At 52.3% G+C, this 16,259-nt stretch overlaps 1 protein-coding gene across 1 annotated transcript in view; it reads right to left on the bottom strand.

The window, feature by feature from the left end:
- Positions 1–11,276, bottom strand: part of SEZ6L (seizure related 6 homolog like) — a 32,016-nt gene extending 20,740 nt beyond the window's left edge. The window contains exons 1-4 of the mRNA XM_056859121.1: positions 11,249–11,276; positions 6,640–7,419; positions 3,382–3,515; positions 1,001–1,193 (exon numbers count right to left, since the gene is read on the bottom strand). Coding sequence (XP_056715099.1) covers positions 1,001–1,193; positions 3,382–3,515; positions 6,640–7,419; positions 11,249–11,276 — 1,135 coding nt within the window. The remainder of the gene's footprint in view (positions 1–1,000; positions 1,194–3,381; positions 3,516–6,639; positions 7,420–11,248) is intronic.
- Between the last annotated feature and the right edge of the window lie 4,983 nt (positions 11,277–16,259).

Genomic DNA, 16,259 nt, shown 5'->3' with positions numbered 1-16,259 from the left:
GGCCATCCTGGATCAGACCAAGGTCCATCACACAGCTGTCTGTTCACACAGTGGCCAACCAGGTGCCTCTAGGAAGCCCACAAACAAGATGAAGGCGGCAGCACCATCCTGCCTGTGTTCCACAGCATCTAATATATTCGGCATGCCCCTCTGATCCTAGAGAGAATAGGGATGCATCATGACTAATATCCATTTTGACTAGTAGCCATGAATAGCTCTCTTCTCCATGAATATGTCAACTCCCGTCTTAAAGCCTTCCAAGATGGCAGCCACCCCCACATCCTGGGGCAGGGAGTTCCACAATTTAACTATGCATTTTGGGAATAAATACTTCCTTTTATCAGTTTTGAATCTGTCACCCTCCAGCTTCAGCAGATGACCCCATGTTCTAGCATTATGAGAGAGTCTGCCCTCCCCCATGATCCCCGGTGCAGCCCATTGGGTGCTCGGAGAGGCTTTGGAGTGCAAAGCAGAGCAGAAATGAGAAGCGATCTCTGCACCGCGCATGCACCGCGGTCTCCTCCGCCTCCTTCCTCCCACCAGCTTTCCACAGAACACCGCAATCCCTTTCGTGGCAGGGGCTTTGTTGTCTTAAGCCTGGCCTACACACACGGCAGAATTTCATCGTAGGGTACCATTTACAACTACAGGTGCAGGAATCCTATTTTTAATGTTCCCCATGGTTAAAACAAAAGCGTCCCCTGCGAGCAGAAAATTAGCACAGCAGGGTCCTAACCATGCTGCATTCTCTTCTCCCCGGTATTGCAATGTTTCTACTTACACAGTGGGGTTTTGTTTTCGTTGTGTGGAGAAGAGCACTGAGTGAGCCACGGCAGCCTGCAGGAGTCATGGTCCCTCCTAGCAGCTCTGGATTCTGCCACCTCAACCTATTGCATGAGTAGACCAGGCCCCAGCAGCACCCTGACCAGGTGAGAAGAGGACTCTCCTCAGTGCTCTGGGATGAGGGAGCTCGTCTCGACTGAGGGAGAAATGCACATACCTTGATAGTGCAGCTGGAAAGTCCCAACCACATCCTCCGGGAAAGTGCGGAAGTAAACCGAGATGGTGTTGGTTGGACTCCGGATGACCTGGCCTTCCACCAAGAGCGTCTGATTGGCCAAGACCAACAAGTCGCCATTGTCCACCCCGCGGATGGAGAGCACTTCTCCCTCGGACAGGTTGACGCTTTTCACCTTTATGGTAGGGAGGAAAAGTCCATGAGGCTGAGTCTCAAGCAAAACGTGTCCTTTACTGAAAGTAATGGGGCCGTGGCCCAGTGGCAGAGCATCCACTTGGCATGATGCAGAAGGTCCCAGGTTCAATTCCCAGCATCTCCAGTCAAAGGGATCAGGTAGTAAGTGGTGTGAAAGACCTCTTCCTGAGACCCTGGAGAGCTTCTGCCAATCAGAGCAGACAATACTGAAGTTGGTAGACCAATGGTCTGATTCAGTATAAGGCAGCTTCCTGTGTAGTCATATGTAATAAATATTCATGCAATTATACCACACTCTGAGGGATTTCACATCAGGAGCATATATCTGTCTATCTTGCACATTTTCATCCTGCCCAGTCTCCAAGGAGCGTATGTAGCCCCCGGTCACCCAATGAGCGGGGATTTGCCCCCAGGTCTCCACAACTTGACGCTGTAACAATTACAGGCTCTCTCTTGATCTTTTAGTCACGTGAACGTCTAAAATTCCATTAGTTTTTTTAGGGGGAGCAAAGTGTTCCAATTCGTCCTTGTGGGCCAGCATGGCCCCGGCTAGCCTGATCTCATCAGATCTTGGACACTAAGCAGGGTCAGCCCTGGTTAGGACTTGGATGGGAGACCACCGAGGAATACCAGGGTTGCTCTGCAGAGAAAGGCAATGGCAAACCATCACTGGCCTAGAAAACGCCATAAGAAGTCACCATAGATTGGCTGCGACTTGATAGCACTTCACACACACACACACACACACACACACACACACACACTCCTCAGAGGCGCCTGGGTGTGTTAGCTGCAACTGCAGAACAGCCAACCAGGGAGCCTGTTTTTCTGTTTTGTGAATGGGCTCTCGTAGCCTTGAATGCCGGCTCCTCCCAGAGCACGAAGGGGGGGGGGTAATCTGTTGTGGCCACTGCCTGCCTGGAAGAAGGAAATCCTTTTTGCGGCCTTTGCTAGGATCAGCTTAACAGTTTCTCTTTCGTTTTTAATCCTTTAAGCAGGAGCGATATGGCAAGGGTGACTCCTCTAATCACACAGCGGCTGACAGGAGCTCTTCACACTCCAGCCCAGCATCTGCTGCACAATCCGCTGCCTCAGCCTGTGCTGTGAGCCTCTCCCGGGATTATTGTGAGGAATCTCCATCCCTGTGCTGCCCTCCCCAAGGGCAATGGCCGAGGGGCCCCATCTACATCCTCTGGGCCCCCTGCCATTCCAGAACCCTTTGTGCAGTGGCTGGCACGTGACGTGCTGCCTGGGGGACTCTGGGGAAGCCACAGCCCTCCATTTGCAAGACCTGAGCAAGGCTGTTAAAGACAGGACATCTTGGAGGACACTAATTCATAGGGTCACCATGAGTAGGAAGCGACTTGATGGCACTTCACACACACACACACACACACACACACACACACACACACACACACACAGGGCAGCCATGCAGCTTACGGGCCACACTCCAAATGCCTCCCTCCGGAATGGCTCTCTGCATCTGATTCCTGTCCCGCTTCTGCTTCCTATTGTCCTCCCCAGATCCAGCCTGTGAAACAGCATCAACTCTGCATCCTCTGCTGCTCTACCCCTCCCTTTAAAGCAGGTGTCCTCTGAGCAAGAAGAGCGCACAGGCAGGCACACACATTGCTTGCATGTGGCAAGCTAGAAAGGAGTCAGTCGGGGAACCCAGATCAGCTTCAGGAATGCTCCGGTTGCCAGGGGATGCTTCAGAAAACTTAGCCAAGGGGGCTGGGGGGGGGTAATTTCCTGCTCTATCCAAAGCTTGACCTGTCCTGAGCTGGCTCAGGGGAGGGTGGGTGGGTGGCTGAAGCCATCCCTCATTGGCAGTCTCTGGGCTTGGGGATTCCTGAGCACAAACTCTTCAGGAGAAGAGAAAAGGGAAGATCCTTCAAGTGCCCGGCCGGCCGCCTTGGCAGCTCCTAGCATCAGGTCCTCGAGTGACAGCCAGAGTGGGGAGGTTGAGGGGGGAAACACGCTGACACAGAGGCTCTGCTGCACATGGGGCTGCTTTACACAGCCCCTTCAGAGCCTATGAAGGTACCGGCAGCAAAGACCCAGCCCTGGGGAGGCCTCTCTGAAATGGAACGCGTGTGAGATGGGTCTGGGCAGGAGGTGTGTGCCCCAAGCCCTTTGGCAGTGCCCCCCTCGAGCCTTCCTACCTGCAGTTCCACCCCATACCCGGTGTAGATGGTCACGTTGTACGTGCACTCCAGGAAGTTGTTTCGAGGCAGCGGAGGGTAGTCTGTGGAGTCGATGTATCCCTCTGGTTCATAGAAGTTCATGCCACAGAGAACTGGAGGGAAACTCTTTGTTAACAAGCCAGGCTCCCTCCTGATATCCCTCCCCTGAGATGCTTCCCATTCATAGAATCCTAGAGTTGGAAGGGACCACCAGGGTCATCTAGACCAACCCCCTGCATAATGCAGGGAATTCACAACTACCACCCACACCCCCACAGACCTCTACTCCATGCCCAGAAGATGGCAAAAAAAAAAAAAAAAAAACCCTCCAGGATCCCTGGCCAATCTGGCCTGGAGGAAAATTGCTTCCTGACCCCAAAGTGGTGATTGGCATTACCCTGGGCATGCAAGAAAGGGCCAAGAGAGCCAAGCACTGACTCAACCCTTCCTGCCCTCCCTCCCATGATCTGCCCAAGTTCACAGAATCAGCATTCTTCATCTCCCTATGAGACCCAGAGGGGTCTTCTCCTCCAGGGAGGTGCATTTGGCAGAGGGATTCTCCTTCTTTGTCCTCATTGTTTCCATCCATTTGGTGTAGCCTGCCATATAAACCCGATATTTCCTATAATATGTGCATTATGGAGAACCTTTCTTGAACTCACCTTGGAACATTATTAAGAATCATTATATTTAGGATTGTATTAATTTTGCATTGTATACAGATGAGCCTCGTCTTTGTAATAACTAACCCGCCTTGAGCAGTCTCTGGAGTGGCCGCATATTAATTTCCCAGTAAATAATAAGCATGTGGCATTTTTTAATAAAGGAGGGGGGGGGTGCACGCATTGAGGCCGAGGCCGATTTTCTCCCCTGGGGCAGCTTCCTGTGAGGCTTTCTTGGGTGCCGCTAGCTCAGGGAGGGGGGAGGGCTTTCCCATTTTGCACTGCCGCTGTACAGAGAGAACAAGTCAAGGGCTTGGTGGCTCCCCGTTGTGGAAGGTCTGGTGGGAAAGGTGCTGAAACAATGGATGCTGACAACTTTGCGCCAAATGTTTTTGGTGGGCAAATGTCCCATTTCTGACATCTGGACAAGAGCCAAGTGTTGGATCAGCTCACCCCAATCCAGCGTGTGCAGCTGCCAAACAGCCAGTCTGTGGCTGTGCAATAGTTGTGGTTGCCGGCATCTGTGGCTTTTAATGACTGGGTTATGGCTGGAATGACTACTCGGCTTTCTCTTTATTTCAAACGTTTGGCTGTGGAGGAGCTAGGGTTGCCAGAACCTGGCAACCAGTGGGGTATGCAGGCGTAGGGTTGCCAGATTCAGGCTGGGAAACTTCTGAAGGTTTGGAGGTGGAGCCTGGAGACCTCAGTGGGGTACAGTGCCACAGAGTCCACCCCCCAAAGCATCCATTTCCTCCAGGGGAACTGATCTCTGTAGTCTAGAGATGAGTGGTAATTCTGGGGGAATCCCCAGGCCCCACCTGGAGGCTGGCATCCCTTGGAGCAGTGCACAGTGATGACAGAGCTGGGGGGGCTTAAAGACTACAACTCCCATAGGGCTTTGCAAACACATGTGCACAAAATGCTGCCACTTGCACTGTATTGTTCCATCTGAATACACTGAAAAAACCTGCTGCTAGTTGCTCACAAACAGCTGCACCTACTCATCAAAAAACCGCCTTCAGGCTTGTTTCTGGCAAGCAGAATGTGAGCCAAACAGGTGGGTTCTCTGAAGCTTCCCTGGCTGAAATTTGCCACCCCTGCGTGCCCTGGGGTCAGGGCATGCCCAGGCCAAGTGTTAGAGCAGGAGGTCAAAAGTCAAGTTGTTTTTTTTACGGTCCAGGACCAGCAGATATAGAGCAGCAGGAGTCATATCATTACGGTTTGGCCCAAGGTGACACACCTGATAAGAGAAGGTAAAACTGCCTTCTGGAGATGCTTCCCCAGTGGAAGGAAATGGTGCCAGGCATGAGCTCTGGGTAGCCCCCTCCCATGCTCAAGGAACCCTCAGAGCTCAGGGGGAGGGGAGGGGGCATTATGTGGAAGTATGTAAAGAAAGACAGGGAGAACTGCAGGCGTGGAGGGGGGGAGCAGGTAGCTGTGCATTGCCTGGCAATGCTGGGGGGGGGGGCGCTCGCTTTTTCTAGGGCTCTGATGAGTATCGGCCAGGGGTGGATCAGTGGCCCTGTAGGGGTCTTGCCTCGTGGCCTCCACATTCATTCCACTTCTCTACTTCTAACCAATGAAATCTTGAAAAGATAACTCCTGTGCAACCTCTCTCTGTGTTGATCTATTTGGAAATATTACTGTAAATATTTGACAGGTTTGTTGAAAGAAATACGAGACATTCAGCTCTCCTCCACCCTCTACAGCCCTTTCCCTCCCCCCAGACTATAACTGTCCGACTGGGGAAGCCCCCTTTCTGCCAACGGGACATTGCACGTGCCTTCATGTCCCTAGAGCAGTGTCCTTTTTTCCTCCTGTGCTTTACGTTCCCTCACACAATCTGCCATCATTTTATTCCCCACCCTTTCCCTTGGAATGTCTATAAACATTCCATGACATCGCAGCAGCTCAGCCAATGACGAGGGAGCCTCAGATGTACCAAGGAACCAGCCAGCAGAGGTCTAGATGGACTGAAAGCTGATGGGCTGGAGAGCCATTGCCTTGCGGGGTGCTTCAGGCCCCCTCCCCAAATTAAGCAGCTTCTTCGTGCCCCTGCCTGCTCTGTCATTTGCCAACTCTCTGTTGACTACTAGTTGAGCTAAACATTTATCCCCTGCTTCTCCTAAGGGTGTCCAAAGCAGCTTTCAAAAATAAGCAAATCTGATCACCATGAAACAGTCAAACCAGCATTAGAAACACTAATACTGACCCCCACCCAGCTCCTCATGCGCAACAGTGAAAAAATCAGCCCATGCACAGAGGAAATGCAATGAAACCCAGGCTGAGCTGCATGGCTGGGGCGCAAGGGCACTCCTTTTCCTGCTGTCCACAGGGACCCAGGATGGCCCAGAGAGCAGGCAGGACCCCCACCCGCTTAGGGATCAGGTGCAGGCGTGCCAGGAAAAGGGTGGCCCAATACCCACCCCCTGTGTGGCAGCAACAGAAGGCATGAGGAGTTGGCAATGGGTGTGTGTGTCAAATGGGGCTCATAGGGCCCTGGGATGCCCCTTCCTAACCCCAGTGGAGCTTCTTGTCCCCAGTGTGCAAAAAAGGGCAGGTTAAAAATCCTTACCTGGCGTTTGCTCTGTGGAAATCACAGTGGTCGTTACGATGGTGGAGGTGGTGGTTTCCTGGCCCTCCTCAAAGGACACTCCCTTTGCTGGCTCTGTCGCCTCCTCCTCCTCCTCCTCTTCCTCCTCTCTGGTGTTCTTCGCCTTGGTGTTCATCAGACTACTGCCTTCCTCATCTTGAAGATGGGCCTTGGCGTCCGCCATGACCGGCTGTACAGCTTCTGGGCCGTGAGGCAGAGTCTGGGAGGTCATGGGGCTGATTGTGAAAGGGGAAATCTGGAGTGGGGAGAGGCTGGTCACCCCACGGCCCCCTTTCCTGCTGCCCCACAACGTCAGTTCAGGCACTGTGGGTTTTTCTTCATGAGCTGCAACGATGCTGCCCTCTGGGGAGTGCAGGTTCTCCACAGAGATGAGCGACCTGGGGTTTGGCACACTCGGATGGGCAGCTGCTTTAGGGGCCCGGGCTGTGGCCGTTCGGCGCCTCGGGTGCTTCCTTGCAGCATTTTCTTGCCTTGGGGAGGGAGACTTCTGCTTAGCAGGGGGCCTTTGCCTGGTGTCGACAAGGAGCTGCGAGAAAGACATTTCCTCTGTGACTGCATCCCTCCGAGATGAGGTTGCCTTCTCCTGCAGACGGCCAGCTGTGGCTTCTCTTGACCGGACGAGGCTTCCTGTGGTGGGGGAGCCTGAGCCCCCATTCTCTCTGAAAAGGGTGCTGTTCATGAGTTCCTCCGAATGGAGCTGGTACATCTTGGAAGAGTCAGTCCTTTCCCCAGAGTTCACGCCTGTAACAAAAAGGAGAAGGGAGAGATGTTTCAAAAATAAACTTGCATTAAGATGTTGGTGGTCAAAAACTGGCCAGAACCTTTCCTAGCAGGTTGCTTTGATTTGAGTCTGCCCGGCCTCCTCTCAAGGGGAAACCAGAACACATCGCAGGTTGCTAAAACCAGCCTCCAAACTGGAGGACTGGCAAGCAGTGAACGCTACCCTGTTTTTCAAAGAGAGGTCTAGAAGAGGATCCAGCGGATTACTAGCCAAGCAGCCTAACCTCCGTTCTGGGTAAATGAGCAGAACCTTAGGCCTGGGGCCTGTGTTTCTCTCTCAGCATGATGTACCTCACAAGGTTGTTGTGAGAAGCAAACAGAGCAGGGGGGAATCGTGTGCAGAAAATAAGTGCAACAGAATATAAGTGTAGCAGGAGTTCTGCGACCAGTCTTCTTTGTTTGAGTGTAAATGATAAGTGCTGAGTGAGAAAGGTATTTGAGAAGGAAGGCCTGCTTGGGTCTGGGTTTTGTTTTTAGTTCCTGAATTGCAAATTCCTCTTCAAGGCCAAAGTGAAAAAAGGAAAATGTTGCTAATTTCTGCCAACTAACTTCTGTGTGAAATTTGAGGTTGGGGGACTCTTCCAGGTTATTTCTCCTGTGAGAGTGGGATTCTGCTGGGGTCTGGAGTTTGTTCACACTATTCTGCCGCAGCAAAATGCCTTTCAGCTTCCCCTTTCTGAAGCTGGAACAGGAGCTGCACCGGAGAAAAGCCTTTTGATGAAGGAAGCTTTAGAAGTCACCTCCACAGCAGACCGGGGGAGTTGCTCCCATCAGCCGCCCTGCCCTGGCGGGGAAATGCAGCCAGGAAAGAACTCTGCCGTTTGCGGGAAGCGGTGCTGACGGCAGGTGGATCAGGGAAGCGCCTGCAGCGGCAGACCCTCGCCCGGGCCCACCCTTTCCTGTCAGTGTGAAATGGCCTCAGAAGGCTTATGCCGACGGGGTTTTGGTGGGCTGTTCACCAACTGACTCCATGGCTTTGAGTGTACCCACCGGCTTCCAGAGCTGTTGGCAAGCACAGGGTATGTGCCAGTCTACACAGCTTATCATGCTCATTTAGTCAGGATGGTGCCATTCAGGCATGGCTGAGTGGGTCTAATGCAGAATCCCCCAGTGTACTTCTCAAGGAGAAGGGGCTGGGAGGGGGGGGGAAGTCCCCTGGAATAATTTGCGCAGGTTCCAGTGGGTGCCGTGATGCACATAAATGTGTTTGGATCATACCACTTGTGTTTCTTAGCCTCCTGACACTCTCTGCCTTCTTTGCAGAGCATTCCTGCCCGTGGAGATGGTGAGGGCGACAGCGTCTTCAGGCCCCACCTCCAGCTTTTACACAGAGCCTTCAGTCGTGCGAGTGCTTAATAATAGGGACTATGCACTGTCTCTGGTTAGAGTTTGCACGGAGGGGACCAACGCAGGTACAGTGGCGGGGATGACCCTGTGGGAGTTGGCCGGGGGGGGGCAGTGAGTGCCCCTTAGGGTTGCCAAAGTGGGGCCTGGACAGCTCCCGGAATGAAAACTACTCTCCAGACTACAGAGATCAGGTTTCCCTGGAGGAAATGGCTGCTGCTTTGGAAGGTGGACTCTGTGGCATCATAACCCTGTGGAACTCCCTCCCTTCCCAAAAGAAGAAGAAGAAGAAGAAGAAGAAGGTTTGAAAGTCACTGATCTCCACGTTCAGCCTGTGAGGGATGGATCGGTCTGGGACTGGCCTCAAGAGACATCACAGCCAGCAGAGACAGCTGGGCCCTCTGCTCCCCCACCCCACCAAGAATCAGGGACCTCATCCTTTTCCAGTAGGGCACTCATGTGTGTGCCAGGCCAGCTTAGTGAGGGGCACTGAAGGGCATCATGCCCAGAGATCCTGATAAAACCGAGCCATGGATCGACATGTCCCTTGGTGTCGCCCTAATGTAGGAGTGGAGCCACCTGCAGGCGCTCCAACTGCCCAGCCCTCTGGAAGCAGCTCCCACTGTGGAGCAAGAGTTGACTCCTCTCCAGATGTTGCCAGTAGGCATCCAAAAGCAGCTATCGGCTGCAGGCAACATTGCCCGTGCCCACGCGTCTTGGATGCCCGCCAAAGCTGCAGGTGTCGGAGTCATCCCCCACTGGAAGCGAAAGGGAGAGCTTGCGATTTCCTTGGTAAAAGCTGCTTTATCTCATTACTCTTAAGAACCAAACCATAATCTTTTTGCAATTAATTGCATAAACACCAGGCAAGAATGGGAGTGATAATCAGAAAGCAGAGACATGTTGATGAAATGGGCAGATTCCTTGCAATGCCAGCAGCTGGGGGGTCTGTGGTGCAGTCGGGAATATGCAGAGATAAAACAGGGCTCTGAAAATGAGGGGAAAATGTGGAAGAATGCAGGGGGAGAGCGTGGCAACTTCTGACAGTCGTAAACGGCAGGCATAATCCAAACAAAGACCCCAAGTCATGGGAGGGGTGACCACGAGGGAAGCAGCCATGCATAAAAGACATCTGTGGCTGCTTTCTGGTGGGCTTCTCAGGTAGCTGAGTGTGGGTCCTGGGAAGATACTTCACTGAGCCTAACGGAGATCCACTCCAGGAAAAGGGGGGCATCCAAAGCACTGGTAGCCAGGGACTGGGGGTGGGGGGAGCCCACGTTTTACTCAAGTATGATTCAGCCATTCTCTGTGTCCAATGTCGGCCTCCTTCTACTGCTTGATTAATTGAAAATAGCGCCCTGCTCTCTTGGCTTTACTTCCAGACAATCAAAATATCAAAACAGTTAAAAATACAAGAAGAATCATAAAATAGATAAATGCCAGCCAATAAAATCAGAGTGGAGCATAAAAGAGGGCCATCAAACCTCTCTCGAGCAGAAAGGCGGAGGTGGAAATGCCTATCAGGGTGGTTTGAAGTGTCGTGGGGATTGCTGCCTTGAAGCGGATATTGCTGTTTAAAACAATATGCCATGCCTCTGAGGAAGCTGACTAATTCCTCGGTAGGTCCTTGGGTCCCTCTTGATCAAGTCATGAAATGAAACGCGTCGCCTTGCTGCCTCATAATGAGCCCTGCCAGAACGTCTTGTGTTCCTAAAGGCACCCCCTCTGTCCCTGCCCTCTGCAGAATGAGATCTCAAAGCAGGAAGGACCGGCAGGGGCTCAGATCCACAAGGAATCCAAGCTAGGAGGCGCAGGGTTGGAACATGCGCGGAACCAACTTGCTTTGGACAGAAAGGACACCTTACTGGGAGTGCCACTGTTCTTGCTAGGAATCCAGGACTAGAAAGGAGAAGGACAGTCAGCAAAGGAGCCCGGCTGAGCAGAGGAGGGGCCGGTTAACCAGAACCCCCCACTCTGTAGCTGAAGCCTCCATGCACAGAGGCAGTATATCTCAGAAGCAAGTGTGGGGAGGGGCAAATGACAGGGTGTGGTCCTCCCTTTCCTGCTGTTGGATGGGATATGGAGGTTGGTGTGATCCTGACCCAGCCAGGAAATTCCTGTGTTTCAGGGGATGAAATGGTGGCAGGACAAAGCCACTGGGAGATGCACACAGGCCGGAGGGAAGAGGCCACACATAGTCAGAAGGGGTCCCAACACCCACCAAGAGGGTTGCCAACCTCCAGGTGGTGGCTGGAGATCTCCTGGGATTACAACTGATCTCCAGGCGACAGAGATCTCTTCACCTGGAGAAAATGGCTGCTTTGGAAGGTGGACTCTGTGGCATCATACACCTCTGAAGTCCCTCCCCTCCGCAAACCTCGCCCTCCTCAGGCTCCACCCCCCAAAAATCTCCAGGTATTTCCCAACCCAGAGCAGGCAACCGTACCCGCCAAAAGGATGAGAGCAGCTGCCATCTGGGCCTGGCACTGGGGGAGGGGTGTTGCCCTCCCCACAAAGAGCCCTTCGGCCACCCCCACCCCCACCACCCCTGCAGCAGAGCTTGCGGTGGCCGGGGTGGGTGGGTGGGGGAGTCACTCGCTGTCTTTCCCTGGACTTGTATCGGCTTTGTATAGCTGACTCATCCGAGCTGTTTTGGATGAGCAGATTTGATCCACACACCATGACCAAGGAGGGAATTCAGAATACATGACAAGGGGCGGCCCCGCTAGCCAGGCTCAGTGCTCAGGAAGCAGGGGATGGGAGGCTGGAAGGAGTGGAGAGCCGTTCCCACACGGGCTGTTTAACCTGCTTGCAGTACTGATGGGAGTGGTCCCCCCCCCACACACACCCCAGCATTTGTGGCGCATCCGTGCACCTCCAAGGTAAGTCTTTAAGGTGCTGCTCATCTTCTGCCTGACGCTGCTGTGTTATGTGACCCCTCCAGGACTTCTTTCAGGAAGTGTACATATGTAATCTTCCTGGACATACTATTACAGACCAGAAAGTTACTGTTCTACAGACACACACACACACACACACACACACACTGTGGTGCAAAAGGAATATAAAGGCTGAATTAGAGTGCATCGAAAAATTACACACTGTCTCTCATCCTGGCCTGGACGGAGACTTGGATTTCCTTACCAACTGCAATCTCTAATGGCTCTATAGCATCTGCTTGAGTAATTGACTTTTCTTTACATGTTATACCAGACTATAATTTTATACCAGGGTCTGTACATTTTCATTTAAACACATCGCCTTGTTCATCTGTTCAAACCTCTGACCTCTCTCATTGTCCATCTGTAGCTGGATTCACTCTTCACCTTTCTACCCCCTCTCCCCACACACACATTCGTGATGGAATGCTCTCTCTGCCCTTTTATAGCCTTCCCAGTTGGATGTCCACATATCTGAGGAAGTGGATTTTTTTAGTTTTTAAGGTGCCCCTGGGACTTTTGCTCTGTTTTGCTGCAATAAACCAACACAGCTACCTGTTTGCAACCAAAGGTGGGCCTGGCTGGGCCAGCCAGCCTGCTGCCTCCAGCCACTGTGCCTGTCAGGAAGCATGGCATGCCAGGGGAGCAATTTGCCCGACAATAGGGAGGGACAACCGTGGGCCTTTGATGGTGCCTTTCCATTCATCATGCCAATCACCATGCTGCATAATAATGGAAGTGCAATTCAAGCAATCCAAGAAATCGCAACCAAGAAGGTTTGCATTGGGGGGTGTGTGTGGGAGGAGGCGATTCCTGGCTGGCCTGCTCTTTGGAAGCAATCTGGGGAACGAGTGGAGGGGCTGCAAATTGCAAGCAACTTCCTCAAACACTCCAAAATGTTTGTGTTTATCGGAGAATAATAATAATTGTTGCAAACAGTATCACTCCACTTTCCTGTCGCTGTTGCTGATCTCATCTGCTGTCTTGCCAACCCCCATCACAGAAAATACTCCTCATTTACCAAAGAGGTTATTTCCTCAGTTGTTTTGGAGGGAGAGGGGGAGGAAGCTGCATGGCTTCTCTGTAAGATTTCGCGTGACCTTGCTCATGCTGCCTGCCTGACTCCCCTGTTCAAGCTAATCAAGTGCAGTGAATGCCTTGAGACAGTGTGGTGTAGTGGTTAGAGTGTCAGACTAGGATCTGGGAGACCCCAGTTCAAATCCCCGCTCTGCCATAGCAACTCACTGGGTGACCTTTGGCCAGACACACACACTCAGCCTAAACTACCTCACAGGGTTGTTGTGAGGAATGTTGTGAGCCACTTCAGGTCCCCATTGGGGAGAAAGGTGGGGCAGAACTGAAATAAAATGTCAAAATAAATTAAAAATGTGTTCTTGTGCTGCCCCAGGGAACAGCACTTCAGTCCGGTCAGTTCTGAGCATGATTCCAAGAGGACAAGTATGCAAAGGCTGCAGATGCACCCAACCCCCAGTGGCTCCAGGTCCCTTCCAGGTGAAACTGGCCCTTGAGTTGGTCTCCACCCCTTCCTGTTCAAGAAAGCCCCCCCCCCCAACAACAGTGTTTTGCTCAAGGCCACTGGGAACAGTCACATGAAAACGCCTGAAGCTGCTTTATACCAAATCAGACCCCCCAGCCCTTGGTCCAACAAGGTCACTACTGCCTACTCAGACCGGCAGCGGCTTTCCAAGGTCTCAGGCAGGGGTCTTTCACACCACCTCCTTCCTGGTCCTTTTAAGTGGAGATGTCAGGAACTGAACCTGGGACCTTCCTCATGCAAAGCAGAGGCTCTGCCACTGAGCCACGGTCCCTCCCCACAGTCCCTCCCTGCATCCTTCCTCTTCTGAGGGCTGATGCAGGCAGGAGCCTTGAGCCTTTGATCCTGGCAGGCGATCCCTGTTTTGCTGGATGACTGGGCCCTGCGTTCAAATGTGGAAGGAAGGAAATTAATGTCCTGTTTTGTACCCAGTGCAAGGAAGGTTGGCAGCTCTCTGCCCACACCTGGAATTGTAAAAGCAGAGCCCGAGACAAAAGGCTGATTGATAGTCTTTCATGCCCACACTTCAATTAGAAACACCAGAAACCTGGCAGAAGGAGGCGGGAGCTTCCCGACTGTTTATTCTGGCTCCCCTTTCTCTCCCTCCTGGATGGCTACCATCTTCCTTCTGTCGTCCCTGGCATTTTGCTTTGCATCCTCTAGCTCTTGCAGTAGCAAAGGGTCATTTTCTTCTAATGACATTTGATGGCGTACCACACCACATCATGGGACAAGGGGGTGCCAGCTCTCTGCTGGGGTGACGCTGCGACTTCTACATCAATAATTTTCACCAAATCAAGTTTTCTGAGACCAGAGCTGGCAAATGGCCAAGATCTTCCTCCGAGAGTCTGCTGAGGCAGAAGTCCAGAGCAGGGCTTGTTTGCAAATTCTCCTGAGCCCAAAGGGCTGTATCCTGTTTGGGTGAAAGTCCATCTCCTTGTTGCTCATCTCAAATGGAGCCACAGGAAAAAGCCAACTTTGAGGTTACATTTTGAATCTTTTGAGAAAACCGTCCTGATATTTTAAAATGTGAAGAACTGAACAGATGAGAAAATGAGGATAACATGGAGGGGAGGAGAATCATACCACCTGCTTTGGGTTTCCCACTGGGAAGAAAGGTGGGATATAATGAAGAAAATGAAATGAATGAAATAATTAGGGGGCTCAGAAATTCCTTGCTGTGGGAAGAGTGGCCATAGCTTGGGTGTATTGCATGAAAAGACCCCCCCCCAGTCCAATCCCTGGTGGCAACAGATGGCCAAGATGAAGAGTTTCAAGTGGCCGGACCACTGAGGCAGCCACGGGGACTAACCTGGTCTTGTCCACAGCCTGGAAAGGCAGCTGCCGGATCTCTCTGGCTTGGCTTATACCTGAGCCCCCTGCCGAGAAAGTGGCCACTGGCCCAATGTTCTGTGTCAGAGAAAGGAGGCCTTTGGCCCTGGCCCTTCGTCCTTGCCACGAGAACAGAGCCGCTGCCCAGCCCGTTCTCCCCCCTCAGATGTTTTTTCTCCTTCTGCCTCTACTGATAAAATGCTGCGCATTTCTCATGCACCCAGATGGCGAGGCTGGCCCCCTCCCACCGGAGTGATGCCTAATCACTTGGTTTCGGCTTCAGCTAAGAATGGATCTTCTGTTCTGTTTCCACTTATCTCTTGCGAACAAGACCGGGGCTTCTCTTGTCTCTCTGGAGCGGAATCGAAAGACACCTTCTTGAATCATAAAGGCGGCTGTTGGTGTGGCCGAGGTTTTGGGCCCCGAAAACCTACTGCTTCCCCCTACTTCCTTTAATTCGGAGCACACTCGTTTCCAGCTTGCTGTGGATCAATAGGGCTGTGTTTGCAGATCAGCTAAGCATGTTTACCAAAGGAGCCCAGGAGTGGGGGGGAAGGCACCTCAAGTGGGGAGGGGGCATTCGTTGGCAAGAAAGGATCCGACTGTGCTGGGGAATGGGTAGGCACGGGCACAACTGGTGTAGAACTCTGTTTCCTAAGAAGCTCAGTTTTCATTCAAGTATCCGGCCTTCATGACAGTGTAGAAATGTCTGGAATCTGGAAAATAGTTTATGCTGAAATCTCCATGACCAGAGAATCTTGAGAAACAGCTCAGAACCTCTGGGACTGACAGGAGGGACAACCAAGGAGGGGGAGAAAGGGACATTTGCCTGAGTGAGTGGGACAATGGACAGTGGTGGGCAGATGGGAGGGAGGGGCCCCCTGCCCATGTTCAAAGTGAGCCTCCTCCTTTAGGACCACTCAGCATGTCTCAGGGCTCACTCTGAATCCCCTCATTCCACATAAAGCTCTTCCAGAGCCCTTCCCACAGCAGGAAGGGGGAACAGACCACTTTAAATGCACTTGGGCAGACGGATTGGCTCCACTGACGGCCAAGCAAACGGCCTTTCTTGCAGCCACACGCCAGCTTTCCTGTGCTATATGACCCAGCAGCCATTTCAGCCTGAGTCTTGGCCTGCAGAAGAGTAGAATTCAGTATTAAACCCTCTGTGCCTTCTGGCTCCAAGAGGCCCCACTTCCTTTGACTTGGACTGTTTGTGCAAGAACTGAATCCACATTTGCTCACTGCAGCCTTCACTAGAAGCAAGAAATCCCAGCCTACGGCAGGGGTAGGGATGCCAGCCTCCAGTCTCCAAGAAGAAGAGTTGGCTTTTTCCCACTTTCTCAAAGCAGCTTACAACCACAATCCCTTCCTCTTCCCACAACAGGCATCTTGTGAGGTAGGTGGGACTGAGAGAGTTTGGAGAGAACTGTGACTGGCCCAAGGTCATCCAGCAGCTTCATGTGGAGGAGCGGAGAATCGAACCTGGTTCTCCAGATTAGAGTCTGCTGCTCTTAACCACTGCAGTAATGTAATGAGTTTTAAACCGTAAATTATGCTATTTTAATTGTATTGTGAGGTGCTCGGAGCCTGACCTGGTCAGGAATGGGCAGCGTAAAACTCCAACAAAC

The sequence above is a fragment of the Euleptes europaea genome, chromosome 13 (assembly GCF_029931775.1).
Source record: "Euleptes europaea isolate rEulEur1 chromosome 13, rEulEur1.hap1, whole genome shotgun sequence".
Classification (NCBI taxonomy): Eukaryota; Metazoa; Chordata; class Lepidosauria; order Squamata; family Sphaerodactylidae; genus Euleptes; species Euleptes europaea.
This window is presented reverse-complemented; position numbering and strand designations above follow the sequence as displayed.